The 14,673-nt window shown below is 53.2% G+C and overlaps 1 protein-coding gene across 6 annotated transcripts; it reads right to left on the reverse strand.

Annotated features, from left to right (window-relative positions):
• Window positions 1-4,052: 4,052 nt before the first annotated feature.
• LOC141749960 (leukotriene C4 synthase-like) lies at window positions 4,053-14,333 on the reverse strand. Of its 6 annotated transcripts, none has more exons than XR_012589526.1 (7): window positions 11,748-12,127; window positions 8,770-8,939; window positions 7,839-7,938; window positions 6,693-6,763; window positions 6,382-6,463; window positions 5,813-5,999; window positions 4,053-4,177 (listed from the first exon to the last, which is right to left on the reverse strand). XR_012589526.1 is itself a non-coding variant. In XM_074604309.1 (7 exons), the coding sequence occupies exons 3-7, from the start codon at window positions 8,825-8,827 to the stop codon at window positions 5,873-5,875; spliced, it is 438 nt and encodes a 145-aa protein (XP_074460410.1). In that variant the 5' UTR covers window positions 8,828-8,939; window positions 11,748-11,923; window positions 14,179-14,333; the 3' UTR covers window positions 5,204-5,872. The 6 variants fall into 6 exon arrangements, 5 of the variants coding, with proteins under 5 accessions (XP_074460410.1, XP_074460412.1, XP_074460409.1 ...); XM_074604309.1 differs by lacking the exon at window positions 4,053-4,177 and adding an exon at window positions 14,179-14,333 and having other exon boundaries at window positions 5,204-5,999; window positions 11,748-11,923; XM_074604311.1 differs by lacking the exons at window positions 4,053-4,177; window positions 11,748-12,127 and adding exons at window positions 9,196-11,116; window positions 11,221-11,316 and having other exon boundaries at window positions 5,204-5,999.
• Between the last annotated feature and the right edge of the window lie 340 nt (window positions 14,334-14,673).

A 14,673-nucleotide genomic window follows, 5' to 3' on the forward strand; every position in this document is an offset into this window, starting at 1 on the left:
TGACCAAGAGTCCAGTCTTGGGGAAAGCATGCTGCAGGATCTGTATCAGGACAGATAACGTGGTGCCTGACCTCTTGTTATTCGAGCCACATGTGTTCATGAAATGGAGCCTATTTTAGGCACTATTTTAACAGCAGGCTCAGGCGCGGTGACCATAGCAGCACACTGGTTTCATCCTCGCTGACATGATGATCCCCGACTTCCACCCCTTGCAGGTAATGTGTCCTTAGCTGCTTGGGGTCACCCAGCTTTCTCTTGTCAAGTAGCACAATGTCAAAGCAACGCGGCTGATGCACGTGCTGCTGGCACAGATCCTCTTTTATTCTCTCACTCCAGGAGCACTCTGTGAGTCCTCCTGTGTGCTGAGCCTCCTTTTGCTCCTCATACATAGCTTTTACCTTTAGCTCTTGGACACTGGAAATCCCTGAAGGCAAGAGTCAGGCACAGCATCAGTGAGGGCTGGAGCAGGACACACTCTTTCCTAAGCTACCACAGCAAATATCTGTTTTCCTTTGGAGGGAGGGCATTCACAAAGGGGCGTGTTGAGCCCTGTCCACCTTGTATATACTGTGGCTCTGCCCTCACCAGGGGAAAGATGAATTCTTGGTGCTCTCTTACAAGTGATAATTGCTGGGAGATATAAAACTGATGAAGATGAGGGAAATTGCAACTTTAGAGTGTGGATTTTCCTGGCCTCCATTGTCTTGACCTGCTAACATACAAAGTGGCAGATAGCTTTGGTTTTTCTTGGGTTGTGCCCCACTATCTAACCCAGGAATAGCTTTTACTGCGTAGGGCTGTGGCCTGTGGTAATGCAAAGGGAGTATTTGCTTGCGGGCGAGGGGCCTGTCTGAAACACCCTGCGCCTCCAGCCACGGCTGTGTCTCTTCTGCGATGGCGTGGCGTTTGAGCCAAACACGGTGCTGTCAAACCACAGGTATGACACGGGTCAGCCACAGTCACGCTCTTCACCCCAGTCCACCTCAGCCTCTCCACTGAGGGTTGTGCTCTTGCACCTACACCCTCTTCTTCCCCCCCAGCAAAGTGCTCCTCCTTCCTCTGATCTTGCTCTGTTACGCACCCCACGGATCTCTGTGTCTGTACTCAGATCAAGAGGGTTCTTGGGTATTACTGCCCGTAATGTTCTCCTTGGTTTTGGCACTGATGGATACATCATTCAGAAGGACCGTGCTGCACGCCGGCAAGCACCAAAACGCTGTAATGTTGACAGCGAGGCCTCTGCAGACTCAGCACATAAAATGGGTCACTACGGCAGTTATTTCAGTTACACAACTCCAGCGTGCCTGCCCTTCGTTTTCCTCGCCCTTCAAGTCACTGGAATGTAAAGAAGTAAAACGAAGACACGGGGGTAACCAAACCAGGATGAGGAACGACGAGGAGAAAGGAAAGTATCTGCCAGTACTGGTCCAGAGACCAGCATCCTCCCAGCTCCCCAGAGCTCTGGTCCTGGAGCTGCTGCAGAAATAAAGAGCCATTGAGAAGTCTGGCTCCAAATTAGCATTTGAATTCCCTTGTAGTCTGTTGTCAGATGGGCAGGAGGTGGGTGCTAGTCTCTGTCTCTCAGTACTGGTACACAAAGGTGGCTTTAAAAGGTCCTTATTTTTCTGAGGGAAAGAAATGCATTGCTCAAACTATGGATACTTTGTGTTTTCCTTCCCTCCCCCCCTTTTTTTTTTGTCTTTTCCCTCTCCCTTTCTCTTCTGTTTCACACCCTTTCCTGGATCAGGCTGAGCCATAGACAGACACGTCTGGGTATTGTTAGCCCAGTCTGACCTACTTCTTTCCCTCCCCTTGGTCCCGTGTTATGGATGCTGGTGCCATGGAAACCTGGGTGACATGCCAGTGCCACAAAGCCAGGGCCACCAGCTGCACCCTCTTCTCCCAGCCCCACAGGCCCTTCCCCTCCCAAACACACCCCCAAAGAGAGTTAGCAGTGCTGCTTCCCAGGGAAATTCAAGGGTGTGCTCCGTCCCACCACCAAGCCGTGCTCCGGAGGGACCAGGGTGTTCTTCCATAGGCTCAGGTGCATTTTTTCCCTAGTCCCAGGGCACAGCATTTCAGTGCTGGGGGCCAGATGTAAACCTGATGGTGTCTATGCACATATCCGGCACAGGCCATCACATGACGGGCAGGAAACTACACGTGGGCGCCCTGGAAGTTTTCAAGATTAAAAAATAAGCTACGAACTTCTGCAACATGGCACAAAAGCCTTACAGGAACCTGGCTAGGTTCCTACCAACACAGAAATGGGAACGCGTGCGTGCCGGCTGTCCCTGCAGCGGATGGGAGTTGCTTCATCAGGGGGACAGGGCTGTGCACCTTCATCGTCACTCGTCTGCTCACGTGGGATCAAGCCCCATCCGGGGACGGAGGCTTGTTTACAAGTTCAGCCTGCGCTTTCCTTGCGATAAACAAAGTTCTCACTGGTTCTGCAGGTTTCCTTCACGCTCCGATGGCCTCCTGTCCAGCTGGCTGCTTTGCCTGTGGCTGTATCGGAGCGGATCGCCTTCCAAATATCCCACACCAAACCTTTTCCTCTCTGTTGCTGACGCTGAACTGGCAGCCGTAAGGGGAGGAAGGAGCCCGGGAACCCGCAAAGCGCTTGCAGAGGGCTCTCGTGTCTGTCGCCAGCCGTCTCCAGGAGATTTGTGCGAGGCTTCAGGCGTCGTGGTTTGGGTCTCCCCACCCCAATGACTTTAACGCCAGGCCCCGGCCCAGCACAGATGAAGCTGGAAGCAGGAGGGTTGGCGCAGGGGTGCCGCCGTGGCTCTGTTGCCCTGCCCTGGGCACGTCTCGGGGTGCAGCCGCGATACCCCGGGCCCCTATGTGTGTGTGGGGGGGGGCACTGACCGGCGCCTCGGGCGCAAGCTGCCGCTCCGGGACCCCCCCGACACCCCCGGTCCCCCCCGCCCCGGTCCCCTCGGTCCCGGCGGCCGCAGCCGCGTCGCACCAGCGCCCTCTCCCGAGCGCGGCGGCCGGAGCCCGGGCACAGCTTGCTGCCGGGGCGGCGGGGACCGGCGAGGGACGGGGGAGGGAGCGGGGGGGGTCAGGCACAGCCTGCGGGTCCGTAATCTACGGGCGCAGCAGCCCGGCCTCAGCTCCGCTGCCGCCACAGCCTTTCCCCCCACCCCCCGCCATACCCGGCTCTTCCCTCATCCAGTTTAGGTCGCCAGACCAGCCAAAAAATTAAGCCAGGACACAGATCCCCAGGTGGGGGGAGCTGAGGCGGCTGCGTGGGGCAGCCCCCCCGCCCCGGGTGGGGAGGGGACAGCGAGGACCCTCACCCTGCCAGCCGTGGAGGTGGCGGCCGTGCCGTCGGCCGTGCAGCGGTGCCAGGGCGCTTGGGTTGCCGTCAAACCGGGGCTCACGGGGACGGTCTCTACCCCAGCCGGACGGTGGCCCCGGAGCTGCGTGACCTTGGGGTGGCAGGGGGAGACCCCGTCCCACCCCGCGCACACGCTGCCAGGCCGAACCTGGCCCCGCAGCGTCGCTGCTGCAGCCGCAGGTGGGCAGAGAGGTTTCACGCAGCAGCAACGCGCTGTGCGGCCGCAGCAGCGTTTTGAGTTGGGTAAATCCTGAAAGCACCACCGGCTGCATCGCTGAACCGTGGTTCGGTGCAAAGTGATTTTCTCTGATGACGGTTATGAAGTAGCAGAGTAATGACAGCGTCCCTGGGTGGAGGGGAGGAGCTTTCTTTCTGCCAGAGGCACCTGAAACGACCCCTCTGACAATTGTTTGAAGGGGATGATGTGCCGTGCAGCTTTTCCGTGGCAGAGCTAGCGACAGCGGGCAGCCAGGGCCAGAGCCTGGCTGTGCTGCACCGAGATTTTTGATGGTCTTCTCTGCATCCAGGGGGAGAAGCCGGTTTGCCACAGCCTCGCTGCTGAATCATTAACTTCCCTCCTCTGAGTCATTCTGCAGCCCTGTCACACGCAGAGCCCAGACAAGCGGGGCTGAGGTGGGTAGTGGCTCCAGGCTGATACGGCGGGCTTAGAAAACTGGTTGCAGGGGAAAAGGTGGAGGTTGTGTCCGCAGAACCGGTGAGCACCAGCTTGGACTGACCGGAGACAGCAGGGTTTTGACACTGATCCAGGACCTGCACGGGCAGCTGGGACTGGTCCTTCTGTATTAACCCTCTGGCAGGTGACTGGTTATGCTGGTAAAAAGGTGAGGACTGAGAATTAACTTCAGGAGATGGTGGGACGTGTTAATGTAAAGGCTAAGTAAGGTCTCACTGGGGGCAGGTGGCATGTCTCTTCCTCCCTGGCCTTGCTAAGGTACAGCCGGGTTAAATCGTTCTCAGCCTTTTCCAAAGTGTATTACCAAAACTGCTAGAAGAAAGCTTTTGGTTTTGTTTATCTTGCTGTGACACTTTTGTTGTTGTTTTTCTTGTTGTGACACCCGGGGGTTCCTGTGAGGATGGGGCTCTGCTGCACTGAGAACTTTGCAGAGGCAAGTGCTGTACAGTTATTTTCGCTTAGATTTAAGCCTTCCCCTGCAGTGTTTTCCAACTTCAACACGGCAGCATGACTCCAAGGCAGGAGAGCCTGAAAGGGAAATGGACTGGGGGCTTTGCTGGATAAGCCAATTTAAAATGCAGGGAAGGAAATGAAACAATGTGAAAAATTAATCACTTCTTCCAAAACCCCCCTGCCTTTTGTTCTTACAGTCTAGATAGGCAAAATGCTGGGGAAGGGAGGGGAGGACAGTGGGCTTTAAAATGTGGTTAGACTTGGCAGCATGTTAATGCAGTTATTTTCGCTGTCTGGGTTTGGCGTGAAGTCCCCCCGTGCTGATAGCACGGAGCACCGCTGGCGTTTTCTGAGCCGTGTCACTAACACGAGCGGACCCATGGCCAAAAGCATCAGCGTTGTGAATGCTGAGCTCCCGTGAAAATCCAGCCCTTCCTGCCGCAGGGGGGCCAGGCCCAGAGGGGCCCCTGAGCACTGGCCAGACCACCCCCTGGGGACCACTGTTTGGTGCTGAGCGGCTCAGCCCCCCGTCTGGGAGCTCGGCACCTCTGAAAATCAGCTTCTCCCCACTCAGAGCTCTCCTCCCGCGGGACACCGGGTCACAGGCTGCATTGTGCTGCACGGTGAGGGAAGCCAGGCAGCCGCCTCGCGCTCAAACACTCGTGTTTTTGTTCTCTGCCAGTTGCAGACCCACATGGAGAAACCCAGCACAGCAAGCTCAGGGTCCTTTTATTTGTGCACGTTGTCACTCAGCAGTATTCAAAGTTATACATGCAGTAGTGGTTATGAGTTTGCGCAGTCTCATTTACGGTATCGCCCACAGGCAATGGCTAATAGCCATTATGAGGGCACTAACAGACTTTCACACAACATGTTGGTGGCTGCTCCTGTTTCGCCTTCTTTGTTATGCCTCAGCCTACGTCTGGTTTCAAACAAATGCCTTTCTTAGGTGTGGGCCTTGGAAAACTGGCATGAGCCCGCATTTGGTGCCTGGGCTGAAGGCAGAGCCACCGGAGAAAGGGGAATGCATGGCGATTCCCTGGGGTGGCTCACTGGGAAGCTCAGCCTGAGATGAGCTTGCTTTTATGTGTCTGGTGTTCCTAAAATTCTCCTTGTTTTGGAGTGTTGTTTCCACATCAGGCGTGACGGAGCTGCCAGGTATGGAGGACTTGGCACAAAAAGTACCAAGTGGGGTAAAAATAACTCTTGAGGAGCTCAGCAGTTCGTGCCGGCGCTGGGCAGCGGGGAGGGAGGTGTTAAAAACTCAGGTGAGGGTGGACTTGTTGTTTGTGCTGCGTTAGGTACAGCCAGTCTGTTACCTTGGGCAGGAGGGAGCAGGACTCGAAGGCGAGGACACCGATGAGGGACAGAGGAGCAGGTCATGCTGTGAGAAGCTGGAGGACGTTCAGCCCCACGTAGTGAGAGAGGAAGAAATGCAAGATGCCCAGGGTTGACGCTGCAGCGAGAATCCAGAGAACTCCACTGCTAAAGTATATTGGGGTGAGCCTGGTGGGAGAGAGGGAGCCTGCTGAGACCGAGCATCCCCGCTCTGGCCCAGGAACGGTCCCTTCCTCCCCGGAGAAGCGGGGGTGGAAAGGCAGCCCCTCGCTGTTTTCTGCCTGGGGTCCCGCGCCCTGCTCCCACTTGGAGGGAGCACACACCCCCCGACAAGGGCTCGGACCAGCTCCAGCCTTGCCCCGTATCTGTGTCTCTGGCCCAGCCCTGTACCCATGCCCACGTTATTCCCTGGGGAGAGCTTGGCAAGGCTGAGTCACGCAGGTGCCCAGAAGCAGCCAAAGGGAGTCCTGAGCTTTCCCAAAGCACATGATGTTTCCAAATGCAAATCTGCAGGGGTTACCATGCACTCCAGGCTGACAGAGGCATTTACCTGTCTGAGGACGATGCCCTGTATCCCACAAAGTAGCAGTAGCGGCCGTAGAGATAGAGCAGACCCAAGGCTGCAGCCAGACCTGCAGTTGAGAGATTACGGTGACCATTTCCAAAGGCTTCTTAGAGCTACTTTGAGCCAAGGAGGTAGCCCAGAGTGAAGGAATAGAGGCTTTGTGTCCTCTGGCTCTACCCTCCCATCAGAGACAGAATCACTGCCTTATTTATTGTTCAGGAGGTGAGCAGGACCTGAGGGCTGAGCCAGCACTCAGGAAAACAGATCCAGTGACAAACCAGGTAACGGGTTCTCACCTTGATGGAAGAAGAGTCCAGCCTGCCACAGAAGTGCCAGGAAAATGGGAAAATATTCAGAGGAGTTCACCCTGGCAGGAAAAAGGAAGGTCATAAACAAGGGAAAGGAGGAAGATCTTCCTTTTTTGCTTCCCCTAGCAGTTTCCAGAGGTTATTGCTTTTTAGAGCTGACGTCACCATAAAAACCTCCAGGCTTGCACTTTCCCTTACAGTTCCGGTCCCACCTTTATTCACAAGAGTTAAACAGAGGAAGGAACTGAGTCTCCAGGGCAAAAGAAATTAAGTAAAAGACGCCCAGGTCAGACCGTGCACAAAAAGGCTCCATGAAACACCTCCACTGCCCCTTCCCGAGTGCTGCAGCTTAAACCCTGCTGTAAAAGCCCCAAAGCCGCAGGAAGGTCTGCCCCAGCAGAGGATGAAGTGCACCTGAAGCAGATAAGGCCAGGGCAGCTTGGACTCTGGGCAGGCGTGGGAGGGAGCACTGTGCTGTTTGGATTGTTTGTACTCCATGCCCTGTCCCCCCAAAGACAAAGCGGCAGGACCAAGAGACGCTGGATGAGGCTGAATCCAGGCCAGCAAAGGAGCAGAGAAGGGGATGGTGGGGGATGCTGCTCCTGCTGCCAGGTTGCCTTTTTTTCAGTGCTCAGCTAGAGCAAAAGCGGAAGCTTTTTCCCTCTCTGCCTCCCTCCCCACTGCAGCCCCAGCACAGATGCCCCGGCAGAGATGCTGGATTGTGGCTATCCCTGTCGCAGCCCCAGCTGAGATCTCTCTGGGAGCTTGTCCTTCCCCACGAGCGGGGTTCAGAGCAGGGCTGAAGCTGCCTCAGGCTTTGACACCGCTTGGCTAAAACCAGCCTAAGTCTCAGGCACCAACTGTGTCTTTAGCAGCCCTTCACTGTATAGCAGAGATTCCTGTGTGATTTGTGTCACCAATGGCTGGTGTGTTAGGACACAGTCTCGATGCCAACTCTTAAGCCCATCAATTTAGCCCCGAGGGAGGTGGGTAATTGCTGAATTACAGTCCTGAGAAATATTCCTGAGAAATAATTGCTGAATTACAGTCCTGAGAAACGAATGGCAAAGCCGGGGAGGGGCAGTGCCGTTAGCCATGAGATCTGGAAAGCATCTTGTAAGAGGAGTTTCTTACTGTGCTCGAAAGACCCTCTCAAATTCAGGTGGGCCTGAGATCTTCGGAGGAGAAATGCCAAACGCCCTCCTGGCATTGATCACCTGGAGGAAGAAGTAGGCTGCAGCAAAAGAGAGAAAAGTAGCAGCGGTCAGTCCTCTGGCTGGGCACGGTGGGGCCAGGGGTCTGGCAGAGGTAAGGGCAGAAGTTCTGCAGTCTCCTCCAAATCTTACACCCCTGCATAGCAGAGGATGAAAATCCCAGATTAAGTTTCAGACAAGGAAAAGAACGACCAAGTGCAACAGTGAAGCAAGGAGCATGCAGTCATTTACCACCAGTGGATATCTGCTTCCTCTTTTGCGTAATTAATAGATCATGTATTATCTGCAGAAATTGTTACACAGTTCAGATGCACTTTGTTCCTGACAATTTTAAGGTGTTTTCAATCTTTAATTTTTTCCCCTTTTAAATCGTGACAGCTGAGTAGGGAGGGAACTGATGCCACAGATAAGCAACCCAGACACTGAATTAAATTGTCATGCAATGTGGAACCACCGCTGGGAGATGTTCCGTGTGACCCACCACAGCCCATTCTTCCACCTTTCCTCACCGCAGTGCTCTTTGTATGTTATTGTCTGCACGAACCTCAGGAACTGCTCTAAACCTATTTTTCAAAGAAAGTAATTCTATATGTTTGCAGAGGAGAAGATCTACCAAGAAGTTTCTGAACTGAGGAGGTAGGTCGGTTCAGAGGAGGGTTTTCCCAAGGCACTCGTTTTGTTGAATACTGTTCAAAACCCAGACAAGGAATCAGTCCACTGTCTGAAAAGCAGGGAAGTGCCAGTGCAACAGCAGAAATGAAATATGGAAGTGAAAGGAAATCAATGGAGGTGCAGTAGACTGGTAGACTGACCCAGCAAGTACTTGGGCATGAGAATCCAATGGTCCCTACCTTGCTCCAGGACTCCCAGGACTGTCACAGCAGCCAGCAGATGAATCCGATCCAACATATTGACTCTTCCAGACCCTAGAAAATCTGATTTCTTGATCAGAAGCTCCTCTGGCCAGGTTTAGTCCTCGCTGATGCGGCAGTCGGCGGTGGTAGCTGGCAGCATAGGTTTGCTGTAAATTGAACAGGGGAAGATTTGCACGTGGTGCTTAAAACCAGGAGGAGTCTGGCGTGCCTGTTATTATATACACTGTGGCACTGGGGGAGAGAGGCCTAATGGAGAATTTCCGTTCCCACCCTCCCTTTTCCAGGAATGAATTATGAGGAAGCTAGCAGAGAGTGAACGCATGAGAGATAAGAGAGGGGAACTGGGAGCCGAATGGGAGGACAAATCTCAACAGCCCAGCAATCTGCTCCCCCCCGGGGCACCTGGTTTAAAACCGCTCCTAAGGAAGGCTGAGGCACGTCCCTCTTGCTGATGCTGCACGAGAAACCACAGCCCTGCTTGGGCTGTTCTGCACCACCTGAGCACCAGGACAGGCAGCGTTTGACGGTACGTATCCGGACAGGCAGCGTTTCTTGGTATGTGCACAGACCGCGCCGGGCACAGAGCACCACTTACGGCCACAATACTGAGACAGCATCAAATAAAGCCCCCGAGTGAAAAACCCACTGCAACGGTAAGATATGATGTGCTAAAGTCTAAAAGGTACAGATCTCGTGTGGTGATACTTTATTTGGGGATGGGTCCTGCAGAACGACTGTCAGGCACCGAGAGGTTTTCAGAGCCGACCCTCGTACTGGAAAGGCTGGAGCTCTTCATTTAAGGCTTCTGATCAATCCGCAGCCAAATTAACTCTTATCGCAAACACCAGAGAGAGTTCTGTGTGGATGAAAAGCTGCAGAATTCATCAGGATACGGCAAAAGGAAAATGATGTTTTCACACATCAGGGGAGATCCACTCAGCTAATTCCTGTCCAAGAGCACAAAGCTGGCATGGCCGCGAGCTGCCGAGACTGATGGCTTTGTGTCCTCCCTCTCCCGCCATTCGAAGGATTTTCCCATCGGACCAGGGAAAAAGGAAAGCGGGTTAAGACAAAGTGACCGTTAAACACCACTATTATAGAAAATAAGATCAGATTAAAGCAGTTTACAGAAATTACACTGTATGCCTGATGTCCTTGATAGACTTTCTAAGAAGCAATAAGCTGGTTCCAGTTTTCTGCCTCTCTACAAGGGCACCCGCAGAGGCTATAACCATGTCCCAGCTCAGTATTTCTCCAAACATCAAACAGAGACACCACCGTTTTTCAAGCACCAGCTGTAAGATTAACTCTTTCATCCCAGAATTGGTCCTTTTTCATTCCAGCCACTGTTTAGAAACACAAGGAACATTGTGTTTCGTTTTCTCTCATTTAGCTGTCAAAGAAATTAAGGACTTTCCCGTGTCAGCTCAGAAAGGGCAGAGGTCTCACGGTGCTTCACGACGTTTGATTTCCCTCTGCTCCTGTCTGATTACAGCCCACTAGCAAAAGAAAATATAAAGCAAAACAACAGAACACAACCGATCCGAGCCTACACCTCCGCCGGATGACAGTGCAGCGTAACCTGCATCAAAACTGTCAAATATGTGTAAGGAAACCTGGGCCAGGAGGAGCTATAAAGGCTGCCATAGAGCACTCCCGCTCCCCAGATCATCATTAGATGCAAAATACTTCTAGTATCATCTAGCGTAGTCTAAATATAATAAAAATAAAGGTTAGTAGAAACGTGAATGAACAAACAAGGACAGATGCCTCCCCTCCTCCTCCCTCCCCCATAGGCATAATTTTTCAAGCTGTCTTTACCTCCTGAAGGGCACAATGTTTTTCTTGTCCCTGTTTGTCACCATCAGAACTCGCCTTATTTTCTGTTCTCGCTCGGTGTTTGCAAGGAGCAGACACAAGTACCCTCCTCCCAGCATTAAATGCCCTTAGATGTTGGGATTGTCACTGGCAGACAGCTTTAGCATCCCGCGGACCATGGTGGCCACCAGCATCCCTGTGTAGAGGGTGCCACAGCTGGCTCCGGCCAGCAGACAAGGTCCCCCTCGCCACCCCAGCCCCCGCCACCTTCCTGCCATTTGCATCCAACCTAACGACTACGCAACAGCGCAGTGACTCGGATCACGCCCTTGATCGGGCAGAAGACTCTTTGCTCTGCAGGCGACGGGAGACGGGCTTCCCGGCGGCACGGGGCACCCAGCCGGCTGCACGGGCACCGCATCCCTGGGTCTGTGGGAGGAGAGGGGCAGGAGGGGCAGCCGGGGTGGGGAGACGGGAACAAGGCGTCACCGCTGTCATCATCTGCCTACAATGACACTGGAATCAGCGTGTTGCAAAACCTCGCCCTCCGAGGCTGACACAGCCTAATTTCCTCCTAAGCAAAGGCAAGTTCTGTGGTCCCAGGCTCACCTCGGGGTGGATTTGCTGAGCGGGAGCAAAGCGCGCGGTCCCCCTCTCCCTGTCCCCGGCGTGTACTCTGCTCCCCAGGTTGCACCGTGTGAATGTGGCCCTGCATCACGGGGCGGCTGGACCTGTCACGATCCAACGTTCCTCGCACCTCCCCCTGAGTCATCGCCAGAAGCATTTCTCTCTGCCCGTGGCTGCTTCTGCCACCTCCTCCTGCAACCATTAATCCTTTATGCCTCCCAATTACCACTGTAGGGCCACACTGCGAGCTGGACTGCAACACCGATCGGGATTAAAAAGAATCTTGGGAAGAAAAATAAGCAACACAAAAGGCTTGGAGGAGTTTTAAGCAGCCACAGAGTTTGCAGTACCCATGACTCCCCAGGAGGAGCAGGGCAAGGAGAAGCAGCGCTGAGTCCAGCAACGTTACGGGCAATATCACCCCCCTAGAAACATATTCCATAAGACTACAACCGGCCAAGAGCTTTCTATCAGTGGAAGAGGGAATACCTTGCAGCTGAGCAACTTACCCTTCAGCTGTGCAGCATGGAGGCGCCCCGTCCTTCCAATCCTATTGTAAAAATATGGAAGTATTTTCTAATCTCATCGGCGCTTGTGCTTCCTTTCCCTTTGAATGCCTTTGCAGCCTCTGAGCAGATCCAAACCCGTCACCACGGGACTGCTTGCGGGAACAGTTAAAGTCTTTCTAACAGCCACACGGGAAAAAAAAAAAAAAGAAAGAGGTTTTTTCATTCAAAAGAATTAAAAGCCAGACAGAAAAAAAAAGTTTTTTTCAAGAGAATGAAAGAGAGCTCAGCCCCGAGCATCTCAGTCTGTTGAAGGACTGGCTCCCTCGGGCCGGGTGACGCACCTCCCTGACCCCCCACGCCTGCGGAGCCTTCCTTAACTCAGACCAACATGTGTCAAGATTTTCCTGGAATTCTTGGATTTTGCAGATGTAAGAGGAAGGATGGGCTGAGAACACGGCCAGAAAAGGCCAATTTGCAATTTCATCCCGTACGAAGACTCAGTTGGCCACGTGTTCCCAGGAAGTGGGGACAGCTGCAGGGAATTTCTGCTCTGTGGTTCCCATCAGGGCTCCCAGCAAGGCGCAAACTGGCTCAGATCTCCTGAGCGTTTTGAAACGTCTCCTGGGTTCTGCATTTTGCAATAACCATAAAAAACTTCAGATGACGAGAATTACCGTGTCTTCCCTAAAATGAGCATCTATACGGAGGCTCCTCCTTTCAGACAGCAAAATGGTTGGTTTTGCCAGCAACACCCAGGCTGGCATTATGGGAAGCATCCCTTGGAGTACAAACAGTCTGTGTTGGAGGTGTACGTTAGCCTGTTGATCTAGACGGATTTCAGACAGATATGCCTGAGATTTCTGGATCTGTGGCACGTCAGAGACATCACATAAACGTTCTCAAATGATTAGTTACAGCAAAATTTCCAACATCAAAACTGGTCTTCTCTGGGCTGCTTCAACCTGCTGCTTGAATGCCACTGCGAGGAGCAGGACCGCGGCCAAGCGCTCCTACCGGCAGCGCTTCTCATCTCAGCAAAGGTGAAGGGCTTCACTTTAAAGATAAAACGGGGGAAAACATTCAAAGGCATTTTCTAAAAAGCAAGATGGAAAGCCGCGGCTTTCAGAAACTACATAAATGAGTATATGATACTCATTTAGTTAGGGATAATTGGGAGAAAATTTTTTTAAAGCTTCCTTCGGAAGGAGTTTGGTGAGCTTTATCTGTATTCTTATTAAATCTGACTGGAGAGTACATCAGTATGAAAGCAATGCCAAAATTCTCCCCTTAACCCGTCATCAAAAGGCACTGATACATGCAAATGAATAATACCCCTTCTTTTATGGTCAACATCTGTTAAAAATATTAAACCAGGCAAATTAAATCCCTCTCTGGTCCTGCCTTGTCTCATGCTATTGTCACGTGAGGCAACTCCTTTCCATGTGTTTTGCCAATTTTCCTATTTCCTTTTCAGCAGAATGTCAGAAATAGAAAATAAACAAAAAAAGAACAACGCCAGAAAGGCAACGGCACTTCTGACTAGCTGGAAGAAGAATGAATCTCTGGAGTGATAAGTGCATATGGCAGGGAGGGGGAGGATTTCCCTTTGCGGAGGGACAAACAAGCCTTTCAAACATCTTTGGCAGCTCTTATGTTAACACACACTTAGTATTACCCTATAATGATGTGGGGAAAAAAATTGCAAGGCTACGGGGCACATCGACATACATCAAAGGCTGACGAGTGGTCACGGAGTGCAGCTTCCCTTTCCTTAAATTATAGGGGTGAAGAAATAGAGCTATTCAGGTTTTCTAGCTTGTTTGGACCAGAAAGCTGGATTCTGGTCAGCCCTGCCCAGTTATGAGATAGAGCTGGGCAGGGTATCGGAGAGGGGCTGAGCGAGGGCAGCGCGAAGGAGACATTTTCTAGGGGGGAGACTGGATTCCCGATAGATCTCCTGTGAAGGAGAGACCCTTGGCTTGCCAGGCACGGGGGAAGAGGGGGGGGATTTGCCTGAACTGGGGAGGTGTTGCTGGGTAGGGTCGTGTGTGCAGAGATGGGGCAGTCAGGAGGGCAGCGATCCCTCTGCCGTTATGGTGACTTTTCACACCAAAGTCCTCTCCCACACAGGGTTAGAGGAAAGGAGGAGTTCTGGGCAGACGAGGGAGGTGGTCTGGGGGCAGATCTGCGGATAGCGGAGTGTGATGCGGACAGACATGCAGGCTGGGCTGCCCGCGCTGGAGGCCAGCTCTAAGCAGGGACCACACTGCTGGGAAGAGACGTGTGAGCTGTGAAAAACCTCTGGGGGGGCTCCCTGGTTCTGTCGGGAGCTGCATTCAACCTCAAGTTCTCTCACTCATTTTTTGCCATGGCCACTTGTGTCCGGCCATCTGCCTTGACCCTGAGCTCGGCTTCCTTGGATGCTACTTACCGCGATGGGCTGGCGTGGCCACCCCTGGGCTGTGTCTGTCCCAGTCACCCTCACCGGAGCTGCTCTGCTCTCCTTGCTTGGTGCTGCGGGATGGCGCTTGGTGGGACCTGCTGAGCGTCCTGCCCCCTGTCACCCTGTTCATCGCCCCGGGCTGTGGCTGAGCCGGACAAACACAGAGGGTGAGACCACAGAGCCTCCACCCACCGGCACAGGAAAGGGGACAAGGGACAAGGTCTGTGGAAAAGGTCGTGCGAGGGCAGACCATGCTGAGGGCAGCGCCGCCGGATGCGTTAGGAGACAGATGGATGTTTCTGTAGAGCTCCTCTGACGTCAGTGGTGTTAAAAGGTTTTGAAATACATCTTGGGAAGGAACCGAAGACAGATGCTGCAGATGAGGGCAGGTCATCATTTGGACTGTTGTTCTTTGAACTCTTTCACTCTCGTGCCCCCAGAAGATGCCAGGAGCGATGTGCCCGAGGGGACGGGGCAGCCAGG

The sequence above is a fragment of the Larus michahellis genome, chromosome 11, assembly GCF_964199755.1.
Source record: "Larus michahellis chromosome 11, bLarMic1.1, whole genome shotgun sequence".
In the NCBI taxonomy this organism is placed as follows: domain Eukaryota; kingdom Metazoa; phylum Chordata; class Aves; order Charadriiformes; family Laridae; genus Larus; species Larus michahellis.